Source organism: Schistocerca serialis, chromosome 1, assembly GCF_023864345.2.
Source record: "Schistocerca serialis cubense isolate TAMUIC-IGC-003099 chromosome 1, iqSchSeri2.2, whole genome shotgun sequence".
Classification (NCBI taxonomy): domain Eukaryota; kingdom Metazoa; phylum Arthropoda; class Insecta; order Orthoptera; family Acrididae; genus Schistocerca; species Schistocerca serialis.
Genome location: NC_064638.1, coordinates 1,197,437,147 through 1,197,462,133, shown reverse-complemented (window position 1 = coordinate 1,197,462,133; position 24,987 = coordinate 1,197,437,147). Strand labels below are relative to the sequence as shown.

Below are 24,987 nucleotides of genomic sequence, written 5' to 3'. Positions count from 1 at the left end.
GCCAGGTTGATTACCACTGCTCTAAAGCCTTCAATCGACATTTGCTAAGTCAAATTGTCATCCTTTGAGATCCTTTTTTTGCAGAACAATACAAAACAAGTCACGTGGGGCTAGATCAGGGCTATACGGAAGGAGCCCTTATTGGCTAAAAACATCGTGACAGCTACTACAACATTAGGCCACGCATTCTCATGGTTCAGTTTTCACTTTCTGTGGAGTTCCCTTCATTTCTCTGGAATATGACCTTTCATCAGCTGTTGAGTCTAATCTCTGGGAACTTGATGTGTTTACGCCATGCTGCCATAGTACAAAATGTGTTCACTAAGGACTTATTGGCTGATTTTGGGACATGTGCTTTTATCAGATGAGCCTCTCCCTTTTGAAACTACTCTGAATGCCATCTTTTCATTTCAGGGTCATAATAATAGACCCAAATTCATTGTCGGGGATAATGGTTTTCCGTCAATCATTCCCTTCATCCTGGACACACTGTATCCATAAACTGCAGAAACCACCTCTGTTCTGTTTTTGAGTAGGTACCGGTAGTCTGGGAATCCAGCAAATGTACACTCATGACACGTTTAAATAATTCTTCATAACGGTGTGAGAACTTCCCAACAAAATATTCAACATTTTTGTGAGCTGTCTAACAGTCACACGAGTCCGCATATATGATCGCTGCTGCAGTGTTGATTGTGATATCAGTAAAGATTAGTGTGGTTTCCTCCTATCCTTTCAGCTCGTTATTGTGGTCTTCAGTCGTGAGACTGGTTTGATGCAGCTCTCAATGCTACTCTATGCTGTGCAAGCTTCTTCATCTCTCAGTACCTACTGCAGCCTACATCCTTCTGAATCTGCTTCGTGTATTCATCTCTTGGTCTCCCTCTATGATTTTTACCCTCCACGCTGCCCTCCAATGCTAAATTTGTGATCCCTTGATGCCTCAGAACATGTTCTACCAACCAGTCCCTTCTTCTTGTCAAGTTGTGCCACAAACTCCTCTTCTCCTCAATTCTATTCAATACCTCCTAATTAGTTATGTGATCTACCCATCTAATCTTCAGCATTCTTCTGTACCACCACATTTCGAAAGTTTCTATTCTCTTCTTGTCCAGCATCACCCGACTTAATTCGACTACATTCCATTATCCTCGTTTTGCTTTTGTTGATGTTCACCTTACATCCTCCTTTCAAGACACTGTCAATTCCATTCAACTGCTCTTCCAAGTCCTTTGCTGTCTCTGATAGAATTACAATGTCATCGGCGACCCCTAAGTTTTTATTTCTTCTCCATGGATTTTAATACCTATTCCGAATTTTTCTTTTGTTTCCTTTACTGCTTGCTCAATATACAGATTGAATAACATCGGGGAGAGGCTACAACCCTGTCTCACTCCCTTCCAAACCACTGCTTCCCTTTAATACCCCTCGACTCTTTATAACTGCCATCTGGTTTCTGTACAAATTGTAAATAGCCTTTCGCTCCCTGTATTTTACTCCTGCCACCTTTAGAATTTGAAAGAGAGTATTCCAGTCAACATTGTCAAAAGTTTTCTCTAAGTCTACAAATGCTAGAAACGTAGGTTTGCCTTTCCTTAATCTTTCTTCTAAGATAAGTCGTAACATCAGTATTGCCCCATATGTTCCAATATTTCTATGGAATCCAAACTGATCTTCCCCGAGGTTGGCTTCTACCAGTTTTACCATTTGTCTGTAAAGAATTCATGTTAGTATTTTGCAGCTGTGACTTATTAAACTGATAGCTTGGTAATTTTCACATCTGTCAACACCTGCTTTCTTTGGGATTGGAATTATTATATTCTTCTTGAAGTCTGAGGGTATTTCGCCTGTCTCATACATCTTGCTCACCAGATGGTTGAGTTTTGTCAGGACTGGCTCTCCCAAGGCCGTCAGTAGTTCTAATGGAATGTTGTCTACTCCTGGGGTCTTGTTTCAACTTAGGTCTTTCAGTGCTCTGTCAAACTCTTCACACAGTATCATATCTCCTATTTCATCTTCATCTACATCCTCTTCCATTTCCATAATATTGTCCTCAAGTACATCGCCCTTGTATAGACCATCTATATACTCCTTCCACCTTTCTGTTTTCCCTCCTTTGCTTAGAACTGGGTTTCCATCTGAGCTCTTGATACTCGTACAATTGGTTCTCTTTTCTCCAAAGGTCTATTTAATTTTCCTGTAGACAGTATCTATCTTACCCCTAGTGAGATAAGCCTCTACATCCTTACATTTGTCCTCTAGCCATCCCTGCTTCGCCATTTTGCACTTCCTGTCGATCTCATTTTTGAGACGTTTGTATTCCTTTTTGCCTGCTTCATTTACTGCATTTTTGTATTTTCTCCTTTCAGCAATTAAATTCAATATTTCTTCTGTTACCCAAGGATTTCTACTAGCCATCGTCTTTTTACCTACTTGATCCTCTGCTGCCTTCACTACTTCATCCCTCAGAGCTACCCACTCTTCTTCAACTGTATTTCTTTCCCCCATTCCTGTCAATTGTTCCCTTATGCTGTCCCTGAAACTCTGTATAACCTCTGGTTTAGTCAGTTTATACACGTCCTATCTCCTTACATTCCCACCTTTTTGCAGTTTCATCAGTTTTAATCTATAGCTCATAACCAATAGATTGTGGTCAGAGTCCACATCTGCCCCTGGAAAAATCTTACAATTTAAAACCTGGTTCCTAAATCTCTGTCTTACCATTATATAATCTATCTACATCTACATCCATACACCGCAAGCCACCTGACGGCGTGTGGCGGAGGGTACCTTGAGTCCCTGTATTGGTTCTCCCTTCTATTTCAGTCTCGTATTGTTCGTGGAAAGAAAGATTGTCGGTATGCCTCTGTGAGGGCTCTAATCTCTCTGATTTTATCCTCATGGTCTCTTCGCGAGATATACGTAGGAGGGAGCAATATACTGTTTGACTCTTTGGTGAAGGTATGTTCTCTAAACTTTAACAAAAGCCCGTACCGAGCTACTGAACGTCTCTCCTGCAGAGTCTTCCACTGGAGTTTATCTATCATCTCCGTAACGCTTTCGCGATTACTAAATGATCCTGTAACAAAGCGCGCTGCTCTCCGTTGGATCCTCTCTATCTCTTCTATCAACCCTATCTGGCATGGATCCCACACTGCTGAGCAGCATTCAAGCAGTGGGCGAACAAGCATACTGTAACCTACTTCCTTTGTTTTCGGATTGCATTTCCTTAGGATTGTTCCAATGAATCTCAGTCTGGCATCTGCTTTACCAACGATCAACTTTATATGATCATTCCATTTTAAATCACTCCTAATGCGTACTCCCAGGTAATTTATGGAATTAACTGCTTCCAGTTGCTGACCTGCTATTTTGTAGCTAAATGATAAGGGATCTATCTTTCTATGTATTCGCAGCACATTACACTTGCCTACATTGAGATTCAATTGCCATTCCCTGCACCATGTGTCAATTCGCTGCAGATCCTCCTGCATTTCAGTACAATTTTCCATTGTTACAACCTCTTGATACACCACAGCATCATCTGCAAAAAGCCTCAGTAAACTACTGATGTCATCCACAAGGTCATTTATATATATTGTGAATAGCAACAGTCTTATGACATTCCCCTGCGGCACACCTGAAATCATTCTTACTTCGGAAGACTTCTCTCCATTGAGAATAACATGCTGCGTTCTGTTATCTAGGAACTCTTCAATCCAATTACGCAATTGGTCTGATAGTCCATATGCTCTTACTTTGTTCATTAAACGACAGTGGGGAACTGTATCAAACGGCTTGCGGAAGTCAAGAAACACGGCATCTACCTGTGAACCCGTGTCTATGGCCCTCTGAGTCTCGTTGACAAATAGTGCGAGCTGGGTTTCACACGAGCATCTTTTTTGAAACCCATGCTGATTCCTACAGAGTAGATTTCTAGTGTCCAGAAAAGTCATTATACTCGAACATAATATGTGTTCTAAAATTCTACAACTGATCGACGTTAGAGATATAGGTCTATAGTTCTGCACATCTGTTCGACGTCCCTTCTTGAAAACGGGGATGACCTGTGCCCTTTTCCAATCCCTTGGAACACTACGCTCTTCTAGAGACCTACGGTACACCGCTGCAAGAAGGGGGCAAGTTCCTTCGCGTACTCTCTGTAAAATCGAACTGGTGCCCCATCAGGTCCAGCGGAATTTCCTCTTTTGAGCGATTTTAATTGTTTTTCTATCCCTCTGTCATCTATTTTGATATCTACCATTTTGTCATCTGTACAACAATCTAGAGAAGGAACTACAGTGCAGTCTTCCTCTGTGAAACAGTTTTGGAAAAAGACATTTAATATTTCGGCCTTTAGTCTGTCATCCTCTGTTTCAGTACCATTTTGGTCACAGAGTGTCTGGATATTTTGCTTTGATCCACCTACCGCTTTGACATAAGACCAAAATTTCTTAGGATTTTCTGCCAAGTCAGTACAAAGAACTTTACTTTCGAATACATTGAACGCCTCTCACATAGCCCTCATCATTCATTTCACTTCGCGTAATTTTTGTTTGTCTGCAAGGCTTTGGCTATGTTTATGTTTGCTGTGAAGTTCCCTTTGCTTCCGCAGCAGTTTGCTAACTCGGTTATTGTACCAAGGTGGCTCTTTTCCATCTCTTACGATCTTGCTTGGCACATACTCATCTAACGCATATTGTACGATGGTTTTGAACTTTGCCCACTGATCCTCAACACTATCTGTACTTGAGACAAAACTTTTGTATTGAGCCGTCAGGTACTCTGCAATCTGCTTTTTGTCCCTTTTGCTAAACAGAAAAATCTTCCTACCTTTTTTAATATTTCTATTTACGGTTGAAATCATCGATGCAGTAACCGCTTTATGATCACTGATTCCCTGTTCTGCGTTAACTGTTTCAAATAGTTCGGGTCTGTTTGTCACCAGAAGGTCTAACATGTTATCGCCACGGTTCTCTGTTTAACTGCTCAAGGTAGTTTTCAGATAAAGCACTTAAAAAAAAGTTCACTGGATTCTTTGTCCCTGCCACTCGTTATGAACGTTTGAGTCTCCCAGTCTATATCCGGCAAATTAAAATCTCCACCCAGAAATAAAACATGGTGGGGAAATCTAACCGAAATATTTTCCAAATTATCCTTCAGGTGCTCAGCCACAGCAGCTGCTGAGCCAGGGGGCCTATAGAGACATCCAATTACCATGTCTGAGCCTGCTTTAACCATGACCTTCACCCAAATTATTTCACATTTCGGATCTCCATCAATTTCCTTCGATACTATTGCACTTCTTATCTATCTGACACCTTCTAGTATCTCAAGGATTCTTCCATGTATACTACCTTCTTTTATAATTCTTGAACCAAGTGTTAACTATGATTAAGCTATGCTCTGTGCAAAATTCTACCAGACAGCTTCCTCTTTCATTTCTTACCCCCAATCCATATTCACCTACTATGTTTCCTTCTCTCCCTTTTCCTACTCTCAAATTCCAGTCACCCACAACTATTAAATTTTCGACTCCCTTCACTACCTGAATAATTTCTTTTATCTCCTCATACATTTCATCAATTTCTTCATCATCTGCAGAGTTAGTTGGGCATATAAACTTGTACTACTGTAGTAGGCGTGGGCTTTGTGTCTATCTTGGCCACAATAATGTGTTCACTATGCTGTTTGTAGTAGTTACTTACCCACATTCCTAATTTTTTATTCATTATTAAACCTACTCCTGCATTAACCCTATTTGATTTTTTATTTATAACCCTGTATTCACCTGACCAGAAGTCTTGTTCCTCCTGCCACCGAACTTCACTAATTCCCACGATATCTAACTTTAACCTATTCATTTCCCTTTTTAAATTTTCTAGCCTACCTGCTCGATTAAGGTATCTGACATTCCACGCTCCGATCTGTAGAACGCCAGTTTTCTTTCTCCTGATAACGACGTCCTCTTGAGTAGTCCCCATCCGGAGATCCGAATTGAGGATTATTTTACCTCCGGAATATTTTACCCAAGAGGACGCCATTATCATTTAACCATACAGTAGAGCTGCATGCCGCCAAGAAAAATTACGGCTGTAGTTTCCCCTTGCTTTCAGCTGTTCGTAGTACAAGCACAGAAAGGCCGTTTTGGTTAGTGTTTCAAGGCCATCTGTATCGCTGAGGCATGCAAGCCTCCCCACCAACGGTGAGGTCCATGGTTCATGGAGGGGGGGGGGGGGGGCTTCCTATCTGTGGAAGTTTAATGCCGCTGGTAACATGCACCACAAGACCATAAACTCTATGAAGATCTTGAAGCATTTCTGCATTTCTGAAGCACCCTTCAGGAGAATGCAGAACTGTCTGCCATGGTATAATTTAGAGGCGGCTCACGTTACAACCATATTCACGATGCTACTGCTGGAGAACAGATGAGGGCAGGCAGTGGTGGCACCTGGTAACAGTGGAGGATACTTATCAGTACACAAAGCACCTGCTAGATGGTAGTGCAATGGCCTTTTCAACATGTTTGAAAATTAGTCTCAGTCTTTGTTGAACAATCACCATATAATGTGAATAGCAAGGGTCACTGTGCTCTATCTTTGGCCATGCACAACATTATTTCTACATCTGTTGATATCTCTCTATCCAAGATAACACACCTCATTCTTTTAACCAAGAAATCCTCAATTCAGTCACAAATTTCATTTGGTTTTCCATATGACCAAATTTCTGTTAGTAAGTACTAGTGTTATTCTTTTCAAGATACGCGCTGTTGCATTTAAGCCCAGTCAGGGGCATAGAAGGGTAGTTTGGAGGATCACTTCTGCAATCTTTACTGCAGGCCAGTATGACCAACAGACTGCTTTCCCCACAATAAGGCGCAGTTGCCAAACACAGTTCGGCCTCTGTGACCAGAGACTGTTTTGTGTGTGTGTGTGTGGGGGGGGGGGGGGGGGCTACTGCAAATTAAGGCATTGTGGCCAAAAGCTCAAATGTATAGCAGTCTTTCTGTTGTGCCTGTCTGTAACTCAATGTCTCCTCTACATAGTGAGTAGCAATCTGTCATTTTCATAATATTGTCATTATTCCATGCTGGGTTTTCTATTGTTGGATAATTTTTTTTTTTTTTTTTTTTCAGTTTATGGTTAAAAGAGGAACTACCTCAAACAGATTCAGTATAGAATCTAATAGATATTTTGTCAGGCCCTGGAGTTGGCTTTTTTTTATTTAAAAAAAATGAAAAACAAGTTTTACCTGTTTTTCAGTGCCACTTGTACTAATACCTGTATCATTCACCTTTGCAGTGAGACAAGAACTGAACTCGAGCAGCACTCATGGCTCCTCCTTTGTAAAGAAACATTTGAAAAGAGTGCAACATTTCTGCCTGTGCTTTGTTACATTCAATCTTGTTCATACGTCATCCACAAGTGCTTAAACACAAACTTTAGTTCCATTGGCAGCCTTACCATATGACCAGAATTTCTTTGAGTATTGTGAAAGATATTACTGTAACATTTTGAGAATGAAAATATGGTCAAGTAGGCTGTATTCTTTTTACTATCTACACTTTAGAAACCACCATGAGATGGTTGAAATCGACCAGACACACGGATAACAAAAAGAATACAGCCTGCTTGGGCCATGTTTTCATTCTCAAAACACAGTGAGGCTGTGGGGCTCCTCAAAAATAAAATTTTAAAACTTTCTGCTGCAGTATACTATGATAGCCACTGAAGATATCGCAAATTGCCCACTTAACAGTCAAACATGTTACATTTGCCATCTCTCTACTTATAGCCCTACACTTCATTTTATACATATTGTGCAGTAGTAACTGTGTCTTTGAAAGTTTATTTACAGACTACATGCATCAAAGAAGGGCCCCTCCATGAATGTACCTGTCCAGTGCTTGGTCAACTATTCTTCTAAAACTGAGTGATAGTTCCTCCACAAGCTCATATACAGAGAGAAGTTTTTCAAGTTCCTCCTTGTGATATAACAATGCTGTTCCTTCTCTAGATTACTGGACATGCAAATCTTTGTACCTGTGTTAATACCTTTTAATACTTTGGTAATCATTGTTACTGCAACAACCTCACGATGACCGACATACCTTAACTCACAAGGTGTGATCTCTCAGACTGAACAAAATTTTTTTGAATTCAGTCTCTAAGATCAGGCCTGGAAGAATACTTCTATACCCTTCATACCCAATTTAAACCACCAACCCTAAAATGTTTTGTCGCTGGTTGCATTATTGCCTACTTTGTTTGTTGTTGAAACATTTTATTGACATTTACCTGGCTCTCTTAGACTGTGCCTCGTGAACTACGTACCTGTTTTCTTCAGTATAGCACAAAATGAGTTCACAGGAACATGACAGTTTTAAAAATCCTAAGTTTCATGAAACTGTTAGTCAGTGAATCGCAGAAGATATCAATAATATAGATCAAGAAATGTGTGAAAACGATGACAGTTTTACAACAACCAGTAATCATACTGTCCAACATGATATCCTGCTAGACAAATTAGAATATGTCAGTATACGAGGAGTAGCTAAAAAGTGGTTTCAGTCATACCTCCATAATAGGAAACAGGTAGTAGAAATTGCAACAACAAACAGTAAAAACCAAAGTATTGTTTACAGATCGGATATTCAGACTGTGCCAATAGGGGTACTGCAGGGGAGTGTTCTAGAACCTCTCCTATTTCTTCTTTACATAAATGATATCAAGATTCCAGTAAATGGTACTCATATAACCCTGTTTGCGGATGACACAAACATTGTAGTAACTGACATAAACCGGGTATTGCCAACATCTGCAACCAGAGTTATAGAATATTTGCAAAATTGGTTTGAAGTGAACAAACTAACCATAAATATCTCTAAAACTAATTATATCCATTACAGGAAAGCAAAGTCACACTCTGATCTAGATCTCAGAATACAAAATAAAGAAATTGTGAGAGTTGCTACCACAAAATTCTTAGGTGTACATATAGATGAAAATTTAGACTGGAAATCCCATATCCTGTATCTCTCACATAAGTTAAGCTCTGCTTGCTTTGCTTTACGCGTTATTAGCTTTGTATGTAGTAAGGAATGTAGCAGAGATGTTTACTTTGCTTATATACATTCTGCTATTACCTATGGCCTCATCTTCTGGGGTCATAGTAAGAAAAATCTCAAAACCATCTTCACTCTACAAAAACAAGCTGTTAGAATAATTACCAACAGTTCAAGGCTAACTCCTTCAAAGCAATTATTTAAACAGCTGAATATTCTACCCCTACCGTGCCTCTATATACAGAAAAGCGTAATTAACATAAAACGAAATATTAACAATTTCCAATCCAACTCTGATCTACATACTTACAACACAAGAAAGTGCAATGACATTCATATAAAAAGAGTTAACAAGGCTTTGGCGCAGAAACAAACAAACTACCGGTAAAGATAAAAGAAATAAAAAAGTTGTCTTCATTTAAAGAAGCAGTATTCAAATTTTTAATGACCAACTGCTATTATAGTGTAAAAGAATACCTGGAATAGCTCCATACTAAACAACTATATTTATGTACTCTGTGCCAATAGTAATTTTTATCTGACTGTTGCTATGACCTAAATAAATAATATGTACAAAAGTGCTAGAATTGTATGTGTTATATCTAAATATCAACTGTGTATTCCATGTAAAAAGTCTTTCTCATACGTCAATGTAAATAATCAAAGTTGTACATGCTATTTCAATGTGGTCTGTTGTTACGTAGTCTGCTATGCACATCTGTATTTTGTATAGTATTGTTCACCCTATATGTGTGTGTGTGTGTGTGTGTATATATATATATATATATATATATATATATATGAGGAAATCCATGCAATGTAAATTGTCTCTGGATGAATAAACTACTACTACTACCACTACTACTACTTCTGTTAGCAAAGAGCAGGATCACTCAAAGGAAAAACTTCAGGACAATTGTGATGCAGATCTCTCAGTTTCCGTAATAAAATACATAAAGAGTTAATTAAAATCAAATGTGTTTTAAGTGGTGACAAAGAAAAATGTGCTTTCCAGTATCAAATATGAATTTTGTGATTTTCTTTCTGTACCTATCAAGTGCAATTTTTATATGCAAGTTTAAACCTTGGAATTTAGTTTTATGTGAAAATTTACTTGCTACAGAGTAACTACACTTTTTCAGAACGTAAAATTCAGTTCTCGAACAGTTCATTTGTGTGTACTATTTAAAAAAACCACACAAAAATTGGTGATTTTGTGTAGCAAAAAGTAAAACACTGCAGGTTTTATTCAGTACAATAAACGCAACAAGAAATATTTACTTATCAATTAAATAACTGTAAAAATGAAAGTTAGACAACATAAATTAAAAATTTCAAACGAGTTGCATTTTTAATCTCTGTGTACACATTGGCATCCCAGAGACTCCACCTCATAGTACACATTACAGAAAAGTCACCTCGTGAGTTAAAGGATATCAGCTTCAACATAACAGTTTGTATACTGAACGTATACAGAGGAGGACAGCACGAATGGTCACAGGTCTGTTTGACCCATGAGAGACTGTCACAAGAAATGCTGAAGAAACGGAACTGGCAGATACTTGAAGATAGATGCAAACTATTGCAACAACGCCTACTTCCAACGTTTCAAGAACAGCCTGTAAATTATAAATCGAGGAATATGCTACAACCTCATACGTATGCCTCACATAAGGATTGTGAGGGCAAGATTAATTACAACAAGCACAAACATTTAAACAATCATTCTTCCTGCGCTCCTTAAGTGATTGGGACGGGAAGAAGCCCTAATAAATGGTACAATGGCAGTGTCTTCTGCCATGCATTTCACAGCGGTATGCGGAGTAGGCCTTTGTATGTAGACGGAGAATGCATACATCGTCAATGGCTATATCTTCTGGGTGAGATTGGAAGTCGATATAAATACCCAATTATAAGTTCATTATTATAAAGATCATACAGTGATCGACTGGTCGCATTTTCACTTATGCATTTTTTCTCCTGTCGCAGTTATCAACATGAATCCAAAGCTGTCAGTCTCAAAATTATTATCAACGGTATTTTCATGTCTTAAAGACGAGTGCCTTTATTTTAGTACTTGTGCTTAACCTTACGCTTCTTCCTGCATGTGTGATTTTTTGATACTATTTCTTTCCGATTGTCTGCTTCTGCGATAAGAAAACAATACAAAAACTTCGTTACCTGTTTAAACAAAAACCACGGATTACCATTTATTCATGGGCTGCGTATCATTTTGATTTCAATTCGAGTTTACACAGTCCATACGAAACTTACGAGCTTTAACCCTCATTAATTGGATGTTACAGTTTCCTTAACTCACATTTGCATTTCGCGGCAGTTAGATCTCTCTACGCACACCAAAGAATAACAAAAACAAATGGTGTTCTGTGGCAGGTTACTGTTTGGCCAGCGACCTACCTCATCGGTTTAGTTGTATCAACTGTGGTTGCATTTTGATGCTTTCAGTACTAGCAAAGAACTTAAATGAGTAATGTTGTGAGTAATGTTGCATCTGTGAAAAAAATGAGATGAGGTGACACTGGGGTGCTGAAGTGATTCATAGGAGCAGCCCAACTGGAGAAAGAAATCTTGAATGTTTAATGGAGCTGAGTATTAGAATAATGCTCAGGTATGTAGTCATATGTCGTGCAGCAAGCTGTCGTTGAGTAATGGACTGCTAAACAGTTCTAGCTTTTCATGTTATTTGGCCATTTTAACGCAATAAATACCATACATGTAAATGACATACCGTAAGTTGTATATATGAAATGTTATTTAATTTATTTTATAGTCGTAGCTACAGCCTTATGTTAGTTTCGCCAGAGCCCAGTACTGTTGAGAGGAAATCTCTGTGCATTGCCATCGAGGTCGCTCATGAAACGTAGCCCATACCAAGACAAGCACCTGTTATTGCCCAGAAATCTCTCAGATGAAAGACCACGAGAAAGTGTGCCTATCTCACGACTTCATGTTGTCTAACAAATAACATTGCGTTAACTAGATTGTACGTGAGCAATCTTTCTGTTTTCTGCGAATACCCCACAGACCATTAATTGATACATGCCTAGTATAAGTGTGTAATTGTCACATAAGTTAGGCCTTCGTGGTACAAAAGTCGTTCCACGTCTTCTTCTATTAGTTTCCTAGCTCTAGCAAATTAGCTGAATTAATAAAAAGGATGTAATTCATATTACAACCAATCAAACAGATGTACACTAACTTTTCATTTTTCATAGTGACATGCTAACAACCCTCAAGATATGTCAGTTGCAACATCTTGTTGAGTATAGTTTGGCAACACAATATCTCCAACCTCAGTACTGTCCTTACTGTGATGTTCATTCATTTCTCCAAGCAGCAGAACTTTTGAGTTAGTGTGTTGATCTACAGCATGCACTTGTTTCTTGCCATCCATCTAGTCTTGGCTTATGCCACTTTTTTGGATTGTAGTTTGTGTTCCTTCTTTTTAACTCGTCTCTGTCATCTTCCCACTCATTGACTTGCATGCATGCATTTACACAGCTCTTATTCATACCAGGTAGTTATTTATTTTGTTTGCTTATATTTCAACCTTTATTGTCCAGTGTTTCTTTTTATCTGTAGTTGGCAGTACCTTTCTAATGTGGCTCTATTTGCAATTAGTTGTTTGAGTCAGTGAATGCCATTTTCTAATACCATAGGTTGCAACTAGTGTCTGCTGCTGACAATTTATATTTGGGATACTGTCTGATAATGTGGCATCCCGTCCCTGAAACCTTGGTTGTGGTGCCAAACTAGTGTGCAGTAGCCTACAGCCCGAAGACTAGGTTATGTTGGAAGGTGACAATGTGATGGTGTTAGCGAAGCCAGCGAATGTGGGGTGGGTCATTGCATTTCAATTCAACTGAGGGAAAAAATCTTCGATTTCGACCAAACATGTTTTAGATATAATGCTGAATAATTTTACCTCTTGCTCATTTTGTTTTAATTTTACAGCCACTCCATATTTCAATGAATTTGCTTTTTTATTACACACAAAGTATGCTTTGTTTTTCTTCAGTCAAAATCACAAAGTCAATCTAAAGTGTTTCCCATGTGCGAATGAGTATGGGAGTATTTTATATAAAATTTCTACAAAATTCACTATTTTCAACAACAAAAAAGTATCACTTCAATAAAACATAAACAACACACATTTTTTAAGCAAACCGTAGGATGAGAGCTGTCAAGAAAAATAATAAAATTGATTGCATATTCTTTCTTTGTGGGACAGATCAATTTTTTATTTTGTATATGTTAAAAATTAGACACAAATTGTCAATTTACAGTTAAAGAAATTATTAAACTAACACAGAAATGTGTAAAAAATTTCTAGTTGATAAAATATTACATGGTGTATGTTCTTTGGAATAACAATCTTTATTTAATTATTACTAATAAAATATCCCAAATTGCTGTCATTTAACATTGCGAACAGTTGTACTGCCTGTCGTGCATCCCAAGATGGTTTGCAAAGTACAGATGTAGATGTTTGATTTTAATATGTAGGCCTGTGTAATGAGTTTGTACTATAAGTGTATAAACATAATTTCAGTTTTCTTACCTTCAAGAAAGCCTGTAATCCAATTTTCTTAAAACATGGATTGCATTTGTGCCTTTTTTTCCCAAGTTTATTCTCTCCTTTGAAAGTTGATTCATTCTTCCTCGTGAGCATGGAGAATCAGCTATGGAAAGTGTGAGGAAGAGAGACACTGACTCTTCAGGATTTGGTCAAAAAAAGAAAAAAAAATGGTGAGGGACCTTTAAGTTGAAGGAATCTTAGATAAATATCTGCTCCTTTATGCAATCCAGACACCATTTAATCGTTCATACAGACAGTATCAATCAGAGTGTAGGTCTTTTTAAAGTGTCACAAAACATTGGCAACTGTTGCGCAAGTTGAATGTCAAACAAGGTTTCTTATCAGAACTGATCCTCATTGCTGCAGTGCTATGGGTAAAATCAAGCGGTTTGAAGTTAAGGAAATTTCTCATACCATGGAGCATTTGAACACCTTTGAACGGTTTTTAAAGAATTTAACTAGATAAACATACTGTGCTGTTGCTGGCAAGGTGAGAGTTGACTTTTTAAATGTTTTATGGAAATCAAAATACATTTGTTGTTGTCGTTGTTGTTAGGTTTGTCTAACGGTCTTTACGGTCCCACTTACACTGACACATTGTTTTTTTTTCCCATAACTTATGACAAATAAGGACCAGCTTCAAACTTAAATTCGTCGTCATGAATGTGTAGGTTCATAAAGTTGAACTTATTTTTATTTTGTCCAACACAACCATCACTGAAATACTGTACCACATCTAAATGCAGGAATTTTTCCCTGTAACAAATTATCATTTGTTTCCTGAATTTTGTGAACACTGGTCACAGTGTGTTAAAAGTCTTCAGAAATTACTACTAAAATATATTACATAAGATAAACAGTGCACAAGATGAGCACTTTATGATTTATGATTTTATTAATTTATTTTTTTATTTGTACATAGATAAGTAGTTTTTGGATCTTGTTTTATAAAGCATCAGTAAAATTGTGAACAAAGTACTCTTAATCATTTTTGTTCGATCAGTTGTGGCCCATTGAGAAAGATAATAGTATGAGTGTCTTCATAATGATCCAGTGCATACTTCTTCAAGTAAGAAGCAAGATATTGTTTGGAGTGCATTTACTCCAATTCTGTCCCCCAGGGGGCTCGCCCCTCTTTGAAGTGTTCATGCCTGGCTACCACAGGTCCCTGGCCTTGCAGCATCTTTTCCCTTCCATGCTGCATGTGTGTCCTCTTGCTATATCCCCCCCCCCCCTTCCCTTGGCAAACATATCTGGGATGTTCTTGGGAATGTGTTCCGCATTTTCAGTAGCCGACACAAGAACAGTCTCTCCACTGTTTTTCGTTCCCTTTTTTTTATCCATCTACATGGGTACTCTGCTAATCACATTTAAGTTCCCCTTCTCCTATCCTTCCTCCGCTTCGACATTTGAAGTTTCTCTTTTTCTTCTTCCTCCCTGTGCGCTCCGGAAGGCCAGCCCATGCATCTGATGCATAATAGGTGTCCGGGTAACAAGTAATTCCCGGCACAGGCCAGGCCCGGGGAGGGGCGATTGCCTGAGCTGCTACATTCCCAAAGTGCCAATTGCTCCATCTGTCAGGTGTTCAGGAGGTGTGAACAATGACCTAAGGCATGTGTGCCACCTTCTGAGGGAGGGCTGTCTGTTGGAAGGAGTGCACCTTCAGATATTCTGGCAATCAGGGGATTTTCTTGCAATGAGCCAATCATCCAGTCAGTGTCTGGTAAACCTAAACGGAATGAGGCCATAGATTCAAAAACCCTCCCAGCTGGACCATGGTTCCTCATGGTTTCATGTCCTGAAGACTGAGAGTCTTCTCCTAAGGCAAATCGGTATTGTATTCAGAAAGGTGTTGATGCAGTTGCAGGCCCTGTGAAATCCTGTTCTTGTGTACACGGTGGCACTTTTTGTTGGAGAGTCTTCTGATTCTCAAGTACAACAACTGCTTGCAGCTTCGCTCCTCCACAGCCCATCAAATGCTGAATTCTTCTTGTGGTGTTATTTACACAAGACTACTCAACAGTCTGACTGAGTACAACAATCCAGATGTACTTCTCTGATCAGGGTATCAGTGCAGTGCATTGGGTGATGAAAAAGGTAGATGCCTCCTTAGTGCCCACTTGTACTCTTTTGCTCACTTTTGATAGAGTGGTGCTTCCATCAAAGCAAGCTATGAAGTTATCCTAGTTTGACTATACATTCCAAGTCGGATGCGCTGTTAACCACTGTCATCATTTCAACTACACTCAAATGTCTTGTCGACAACAGACAAATGTGTAACCAGTGATAGGGATGCTGACAAGAGCAATTGTCTACCTCCTCCTCCTCCTCCTCACTGTATCATTGCAGTGGTGACCATACCGCCTCCTCCCGAGATTGTCCCGTGTATCTTGATGAGTGGGTCATCCAAGAGATCCATGTGAACGAAAAAGTGCCTTACCTGCTCATTCGCAAGTTGATGTCTAGTTAGAAACACTGTGTTCTACCATCCGGCACTTATAGTACTGTTCTTCCAACATCTCACTCCACGAAGGACTTGGGCACACAGCCACACAACCTCAAATTCAGCACCGCGGTTGTAAAATCACCCAGTGGCACGGTAGCATCCCTGTCTCCTCCTGCAGCTGTGCGACAAGCCACCAAACTTTTGCCTCACAGGGCGAAGTCACCTGCTGCGCAACTGGCAGGTCGGAAAGGACAGAAGGAATACTCCTATGAAAACTTCTTACATCCCTCCATCCAATAAGCATCTCAGTCTTCCTTTGCCAATTGGAAAGGCTCCAAGAAATCAAACAAAGGCAACCAGTCATCTCCTTCACCAAATCGGAGAAGTTCTTTGACAGTGTCACCACATGATACTCTAGCCTGGCTGACCTCCATGTCACCAGTGCATCCTGCTGCCCGTTTTTCTGACTGGATTTCAAAGACCAACAAAAGTAGAATGCAGACACCTCTGTAGATGTCATGGAGCACAATCCACAGTATCTGCATCCTGCACCAGTGAGTCTTTGAAGGCTGGCACTCGGCAGCTGCTGAGGTGACACCCCTTCATTTTTTCCCTCCTCCCCTTTCCTCGTTATGGCTATCCTTCAATGGAACGTTTGTGGCCTTCGATCAAAGAAAGAGAATTTACGGCTGCTCTTAGAATCACAGTGTCCTCTTGTTCTCTGCCTCCAGGAAACAAAATTGCATCCTCACAACCACTTTGAGCTCTCGCATTTCTTCCCGGTCCACTTTGATCTTCCTCCTGAGGTTGGCATTCCATCTTGTGGAGGAGTCGTGCTGCTCATCCAGGATGACGTTCATAGTCAAATCATCTCCCTGACTACCCAGCTTCAAGCTGCTGCAGTCTGCATTTCCCTTCCTCACTTTGCTTCTTTGTACTGTTTACAGCCCTCTGACATCCAGTGTCACCAGGGCAGACTTCTGCCAGATAAAGGGCAGCTACCTCACCCCTTTCTGTTATTCGGTGACTTTAATTCACACCATCCCCTTTGTTGTTCTGTGAAGTGCCCTTTTGACTGACCTCAGTCAACTTAGCCTCCTCTGTCTTAACACAGGAGCACCCACATTCCTTTCAGACTCCACGCACACCTGTTCCCATTTAGACCTAACCATCTACACTGCCCAGCTTGCCCATTGTCTAGAGTGGTCCATTCCCTCTGACACACATCAGAGCGACTGTATCCAATGTGTATCCATTTGCTGACTCCTACCCCACCTATGTACACATCCAAATGGCAGCTTATTAAGGTCCAACTATAGGCTCTACTCCTCCCCCGCGAGCTTCGACAAACAACATTTCCCCAGTTGTGATGACCAAGTAGAATATCTTACAAACATTATCCTCATCTCTGCAGAACATTCCATTGCTTGCACTTCCTCCTTACCAAGCTGTGTCTTGGTTCCTTGGTGGACTGAGGCATGCCATGGCACAACTCATGCGCGGAGACATGCTCTCAGCGTTTTTAACTGTCATCCTACATGGCAAACAGCATTCATTATAAACAGTTGCATGCACAGAGTTATCACATTCTTTGGGGTAGCAAAAAAGCCAGCTGGATTTCGTTTACTAGTTCTTTCAATAGTTCCACTCCCTCGTCTGTCATGTGGGCCAACCTGCGATGGCTCTCTGGGATCAAGATCCATTCCCCAATTTCCGGTCTGACACTAGCAGACGATGTTATAGTGGACCCTATTGCTACCTCCAACACCTTGGGTCGCCGTTTTGTGGATATTTCGAGCTCTTCTCACTACCACCTGCCTTTCTCCATCAGAAACAAGTGGAGCTGGCTTGGGCAATACCCTTCTCTTCTGAGAATCTTGCGTGCTACAATGCCATCTTTACTATGAGGAAGCTCAATCATTCTCTCACTTCATCCCAATCCTCCGCCCCAGGACCAGACGAAATTCACATTCAGATGTTGCAACACCTTTTCTTGTGGACAAGCACTTTCTACTTCACACGTACAACCGCATCTGGGCAGAAGGCATGTTTCCCAGACACTGGCGTGAAGCAACTGTCATACCCGTATCTAAGTCCGGTAAGGACAAACACCTTCCTTCTAGCTACCACCCCATTTCTCTCACCAGCTGTGATTGCAAGGTGATGGAATGTATGATTCATGCTCGGCTGGTATGGTGTCTTGAGTCTCTTAGTTTACTAGCCAGCACAGTGGGGATTTTGAGCTCGCCATTCTACAGTTGACTATCTTGTCACTTTATACGCTCATGTCGTGAATGGTTTTCTGTGGAAATCCCAGGTTGTGGCCATGGTTTTCAATTTGGAGAAAGCCTATGACACCTGCTGGAGAACTGTTATTCTCTGTACTCTCTACATCTGTGGCTTCCAAGGCCGCAAGCCCCATTTCCTTCAGGAATCTTTAAGAGAGAGAATTTTCAGGGTACATGTGGGTTCTACCTTGTCCGACATGTTTATCCAAGAGAACAATGTGTCTCAGGGTTCCATCCTGAGCATTGTCTTGTTTGCTACTGTCATTACCTTATAATGGCCTGTATCCTGCCAGGCATCTCTGGCTCCCTTTTCGTTGATGATTTTGCAGTATGTTGCAGTTCTCCATGGACGCCTCTCATTGAGTGGCGTCTTCAGCAATGTCTTGATCATCTTCACTCATGGAGCATCAAGAAGGCTTTCGTTTTTCCACTGAAAAAACCTTTTGTTGAATTTCTGGCAGCACAAGTGGATTCTTCCACCATCCTTACATCTTGGTCCTGTTGCTCTTCTGTTCCTTGAAACTATGAAATTCCTGGAATGGCAGCCTGCTATATGCGGTCCCTTAGTACTCTACGTATCCTCAGCAGGACTTCCTGAGGAGCAATCATACCACCATCCTCTGTTTGTAATGGTCCCTTATACGTTAGAAACTGGACTGCGGGTGTTTCATTTACATATCTGCATGCCCGTCCCTCTTATGCTGTCTAAAACTATTTACCATCATGGCGTCCGTTTGGCCACTGGGGCCTTTTAAACTAGCCCAGTTGAGAATCCGTATGCAAAAGCTGCCGAACTACCATTGTCCTATTTCCGTGACTTTCTCCTCAGCAGATATGCATGTTGTATGTCTGCCACGCATGGCCACCCATCTTATGCCTCTTTCTTCGATGACTCCTTTGATTGCCAGTATGGGATGCGTCCATCTTCCCTGTTACTTCCTGGAATTCGCTTTCAACTCTTGCACTGGCAGAATAACTTCACGCTACCTGCCACTTCGCCGGTGGGTGTGGCCCCTTCACCACTTGCTTCGTGAGGTGGCCCATGTTCACCTCAGTCTTCATTCGCTTTCTAAGGACACTACTCCAGCCTCATATCACTATAAGTTTCATGACCTTTGCATGGAACTTCGCGATAGGATCATCGTGCACACTGATGGCTCTTGGACTGTCTGTGAAGGCAGGTGTGCCTGCGGCATTGGCACCAACGTTTTTCAGTATCAGCTTCCAGAACACTGCTCAGTATTTGCAGCAGAGCTCTTCACCCTGTATCAGGCCATGCAGTGCATCCGGTGACATAGGCTTTTCAATTGCGTTACCTGCTCCGACTCTCTCACTGCCGTTCAAAGCCTTTGTGTGCTGTACACTGTCCATCCCGTAGTGCAACGGGTACAGGAAAGCTATCACTTGCTCACCCCTGATGAAGCCTCTGTGATGTTTATGTGGGTTCCTGGTCATGTCGGTCTGACAGGAAACGCAGCTACTGATGCTGCTGCCAAGGCTGCAGTCCTCGTACCTCTGCCTGCTTGTTCTTCCATTCCCTCTGATGATCTCTCTGTTGCTGTCTGTCAGCAGGTGGTGTCACTTTGGTATCACCACTAGTCCTCACTTGATGTGAACAAGCTCCGGGTTATTAAATCTCTACCAGCGACATAGACAATCTTCTCTCTTGCCATCAGGAGATCATTTTAGCTAGGTTGCGCATTGAGCACTGTCTTTTTAGCCATCCCCATTTGCACTACTTTGTGATCAGCTCTAGACAGTCCGCCATATCCTGACGGAATGCCCTTTTTTTTTTTAACCACTTACATTCTCATTTGTGTTTAATGTCTAAGTTTTGGGCCATTCTAGCGAATGACGCGCCGGCTGTGACCACATTTTACTTTTTATCCATCACAGCAACATGGCAAAGCCATTTAATTTTTAGTCCTGCGAGGATGGGTTGTTAGTCATACTTGGGTAGTTTAGTTGGTAGAGCACTTGCCCGCGAAAGGCAAAGGTCCCGAGTTCGAGTCTCGGTCGGGCACACAGTTTTAATCTGCCACGAAGTTTCACAGTAATACATTATTACATTTTTACAAATCGTCTTTTGAAATATAGTTTTATATTGATACTTTCATACTACCTTATTTATTGTATGCTATAGCATGTTTTAAGCAATTATTGGCACTGTTTGTGACATATTTTCTGTGCTCTTAATTTTTTTTTTCTGTTGCTGTCTTTTTACTTAGTGAACATCATGTCATCTGCAACCATGTGAGCGGCTGTTAGTAAACAAATACTTGTGGTTGTGGTAGTGTTGTGGAAACCAGTTATTTTGGTGTGTATTTAGCTATTGCTTAGCTATTCGTGTACTCACGTTGGTTGGATGGTATGTGGCTGCTTTTTACACAGAAAAACAAAACGTTTTACACTTTGTTTCTGATCCAGAATATTACGCTATCTTGCTGTTCGCACGCGTCGTGAGAGGCGTATCGCAAGTGGCGAGAAAGGCTATGAAAAACTGTAGCGCAAATTATGATGACTTCTGCTCATTATTTATGTCTCTGTGTGTGACGGGGAAGTTCTTCTTTTGCGTGTCTGTGCTTTCTGTTCTATGTCCTTGGTCAGCTCTCTCAGAGCGGTTAAGAGTGTGTTGTTGCAGAGTCTTGTGTCTTCATTTATTGAGACTGAATACATCATAGGACAACATGAAAAAACTAACACTCAAGATTTCAACCCAGGCCTAACAAGAGAACTAGTGACAGAGGAAATAAAACAAATCATCAGAAAGAACAAACCATCCATAAACACATATAAAAAACATCTGATTAGAAAACCATAAACAGTATACACAGAAAACTAAAACAACACAATGCTCTCATCACCAAGGCAGACAAAGGGAATGCTCTAGTCTTAATGAAAGAGGCAGAATACATTGAGAAAACAGAAAAATTTCTGGCAGAGAATAAAATAAGCCAGCTAACCAGTGACCCAACACAAAGATACCAAAGAAATGTAAAGACTCTCTTTAAAAACATCACACACACCTTGACACAGAACCAGACAAAAAGAATGACACAAAAGAACCCTAAAGCTCCACTCTTAACAAGCCTACCAAAGGTCAACAAACCCCTCATCCCAGTCAGGCCAGTGGTTGACTTCAGAAAAGCCCCATCTTTCTTACTAGGGAGACACATGCACACATTCCTACAGAAGACATGCACATACACAAACAACAGAAGCATCAAAAACACAGGAGACATGATAGAGAAAATTAGGAATGTATCTTTTGACATAACATCCATGTACACAAACATACCCACAGAAGAAACTATAAACATTATAGAACAACAACTAAAATGCAAGACATTCCCAGATGCACATACAAATGAAATCTCATCCATCCTTAGGCTACTCACAGAACAAAACTACTTCACTTTCAACAACTACTTCTACTTGCAGCAAGCGAGGCTTCCCATGGGGTCCCACATCAGTGTAAACTTAGCCAACATTTTCTTGGACAATATAGAGAACACAATATTCAATAACATTGTAAAACAAGGAGGGTACAAAATAATCTACTGGTACCGATATGTGGATGACATAATCTGTCTTGTAGATGAAACACATAGCAGGATGGAAGAGCTCCATAGTAACATCAACACAGTACACCCACAAATCCACTTCACAATGCAAATGGAAAACAACAAGAAACTAAATTTCTTGGATCTTACAATCACAAGAAATAACCACCAACATGAATTCTCCATCTACAGAAAACCCACATCCACAAGCACTGTTATCCACAGCTCATCCAACCACCCGACAGTCCATAAATATGCCAGTTTCACACACATGCTCCAAAGGATAAACAGAACACCTCTTAAATCAGGAAACTACACACAGGAACTAAACATAATCAAACAAATTGCTCTTGAAAACGACTACAAAACAGACATCATAAACAAACTCAACAACGAGGTAAAACTGAAACATGCAGCACACACAGACAACACAGCAGACCACACCACTTGAGAAAAAAGAGAGAGATGGTACACACTAACATACAATAACAAAATATCACATAGAATAGGAAACATCTTAAAAAAGCAAGGGATCCCAATAACATTCAGAATAAACAATATAGTTCAGAAAAGACTAAGACCAGTCAGAAAAACTTCAGACATAAGAAGTGACAACACACATTCAACTTTTGCAGAACATCTAATGAACAAAAACCATAACCCCACTAATATCGAAAATGATCTACGCAGTCTGAGAAACAGCAACAGTCTATACCGACAACTAACAATAGAAGAAAATTACCACATACAAAAGGCTATAGTCGAAGGGAAAAATGTAATAAATGAAAACTCAACACCCTGCAACAACACACTCTTTACCGCTCTGAGAGAACTGACCAAGGACATAGAACAGAAAGCACACACATGCAAAAGATCAACTTCCCCATCACACACAAACATAAATAATGAACAGAAGTTGTCGTAATTCACGCTACAGTTTCTCATAGCCTTCTCGCAACTTGTGATAGCGCCTCTCGCGACACATGCAAACAGCAAGATGGCGTAATATTCTGAATCAGAAACAAAGTGCAAAAATTTGCTTTTTCTGTGAAAAACGCAGCCACACGCCGTCCAACGAACGTGAGTACACATATAGCTAAGCAACAGCTAAATAAACACCAAAATAACTGGTTTCCACAACACTACCACAACTCCAAGTATATACTGCTGACATATGTTCACCTTTGAGTATTTGTTTACTAACAGCCACTCACATGGTTGCAGATGACATGATGTTCATTAAGTAAAAACACAGAAACAGAAAAAAAAATAAGAGCACAGAAAATATGGCACAAACTGCGCCAATAATTGCTTAAAACATGCTGTAGCATACCATAAATAAGGTAGTATGAAAGTATCAATATAAAACTATATTTCTAAAAACAAAGATGATGTGACTTACCAAACGAAAGTGCTGGCAGGTCGATAGACACACAAACATACACACAAAATTCAAGCTTTCGCAACAAACTGTTGCCGCATCAGGAAAGAGGGAAGGAGAGGGGAAGACGAAAGGAAGTGGGTTTTAAGGGAGAGGGTAAGGAGTCATTCCAATCCCGGGAGCGGAAAGACTTACCTTAGGGGGAAAAAAGGACTGGTATACACTCGCACACACACACACACACATATCCATCCACACACATCGTGTGTGTGCGAATGTATACCCGTCCTTTTTTCCCCCTAAGGTAAGTCTTTCCCCTCCCGGGATTGGAATGACTCCTTCCCCTCTCCCTTAAAACCCACATCCTTTCATCTTTCCCTCTCCTTCCCTCTTTCCTGATGAGGCAACAGTTTGTTGCGAAAGCTTGAATTTTGTGTGTATGTTTGTGTTTGTTTGTGTGTCTATCGACCTGCCAGTGCTTTTGTTTGGTAAGTCACATCATCTTTGTTTTTAGATATATTTTTCCCACGTGGAATGTTTCCCTCTATTATATTAAAACTATATTTCAAAAGACGATTTGTGAAAATGTAATACAATGAGGGTTTTACTGTGTTTGTACAACCATACCATTTTCTGCATGTTTTGGATTTAAAAAAAAACACTTATGATGGTGATATTTGTTGCCGAAACTAGTTTGGGATAATAAAGAAATAAATGAATAACAAGGTGTTTTGCATCAAGGTGGACTCAATTTGTGATATTGCTGTTTAACGTGTAGGTCATTTGTAACTCCTCTCTTTATCTTAGTGTTCTACATTTCTGACATGAGCGCATATGACCCTAGTTGTTTTTGCGCTCTAAAACAAAACAAAACAAACCAGTCAAAAGACTGATGATGAAAACAAAGGTCCAACCTAGACCACATGAATGCAAAATAACCAACTGATTGGCTCAATTTGCCTAGGCTGGAAGAAGTGTGTAATGTTTAAATTTTGACCCCGTTTTGTAGGATAGCTACAGTATGCCAGTTCTTGTAAGTATACAATTGGTCATTCGGCCGAGGGCTTATCCAAAAAATTTAACCGTCTTGGATCAATAAAACCTGAGACATGAACCCATGAAAAATCACATTTTCACTCTCAGCTTTTTCTAACATACTGGTACCATGCATGGACTGATTTGTGACAGTCTGTTGAAGTATACTGTCAATCATTACACTTTATTTGTTTATCTATGATACTCCAAAGAGTAAGGAAATGAACTTTTAAAAGCAGATACTTTGTGATGCATATCTAAATTATATGCAGCTTCACAATAAAGGATGGCAGCCAAAAACAGTTGCAGGATAGAATTTTTTTATTAAAATTCTTGACCAAGGTTTCGGTACATATAAATATACCTTCATCAGAAGTAAACTTCCTGAATAGAAAGACACATTCATTAGAAAAGCCATATCAACGAAAGTGAGAAACAGAAGCTTAAATAACGGTGAAATTGCTAAAGTAATACAGGCACACAATCTTTAGTACTTACTAAAATTACATCATGCACTGGAGAATAATGAAACAATTATGCCAAAAGGCGTCGTCAGTAATTAAAATATCATCTCCATTTGTACAACATGTGTAATGGGCACAGGATC

The 24,987-nt window shown here is 40.1% G+C and overlaps 2 protein-coding genes across 7 annotated transcripts in view; one reads left to right on the top strand and one right to left on the bottom strand.

Moving 5' to 3' along the window:
• Positions 1-11,566, bottom strand: part of LOC126418876 (uncharacterized) — a 164,168-nt gene extending 152,602 nt beyond the window's left edge. For 2 of the 6 annotated variants that reach the window (XM_050085888.1, XM_050085879.1), the window contains exon 1: positions 11,342-11,372. In XM_050085888.1, the coding sequence (XP_049941845.1) occupies positions 11,342-11,357 (16 nt within the window). In that variant the 5' untranslated portion in view covers positions 11,358-11,372. Of the gene's footprint in view, positions 1-11,248 lie in introns of all 6 variants that reach the window. The other 4 variants (XM_050085912.1, XM_050085904.1, XM_050085896.1 and 1 more) reach the window with 4 other exon arrangements.
• The window catches only part of LOC126418905 (uncharacterized), an 82,956-nt gene continuing 69,499 nt past the window's right edge, over positions 11,531-24,987 (top strand). Inside the window, exon 1 of the mRNA XM_050085927.1 lies at positions 11,531-11,696. The gene's annotated coding sequence lies outside the window, so the exon portion shown is untranslated. The remainder of the gene's footprint in view (positions 11,697-24,987) is intronic.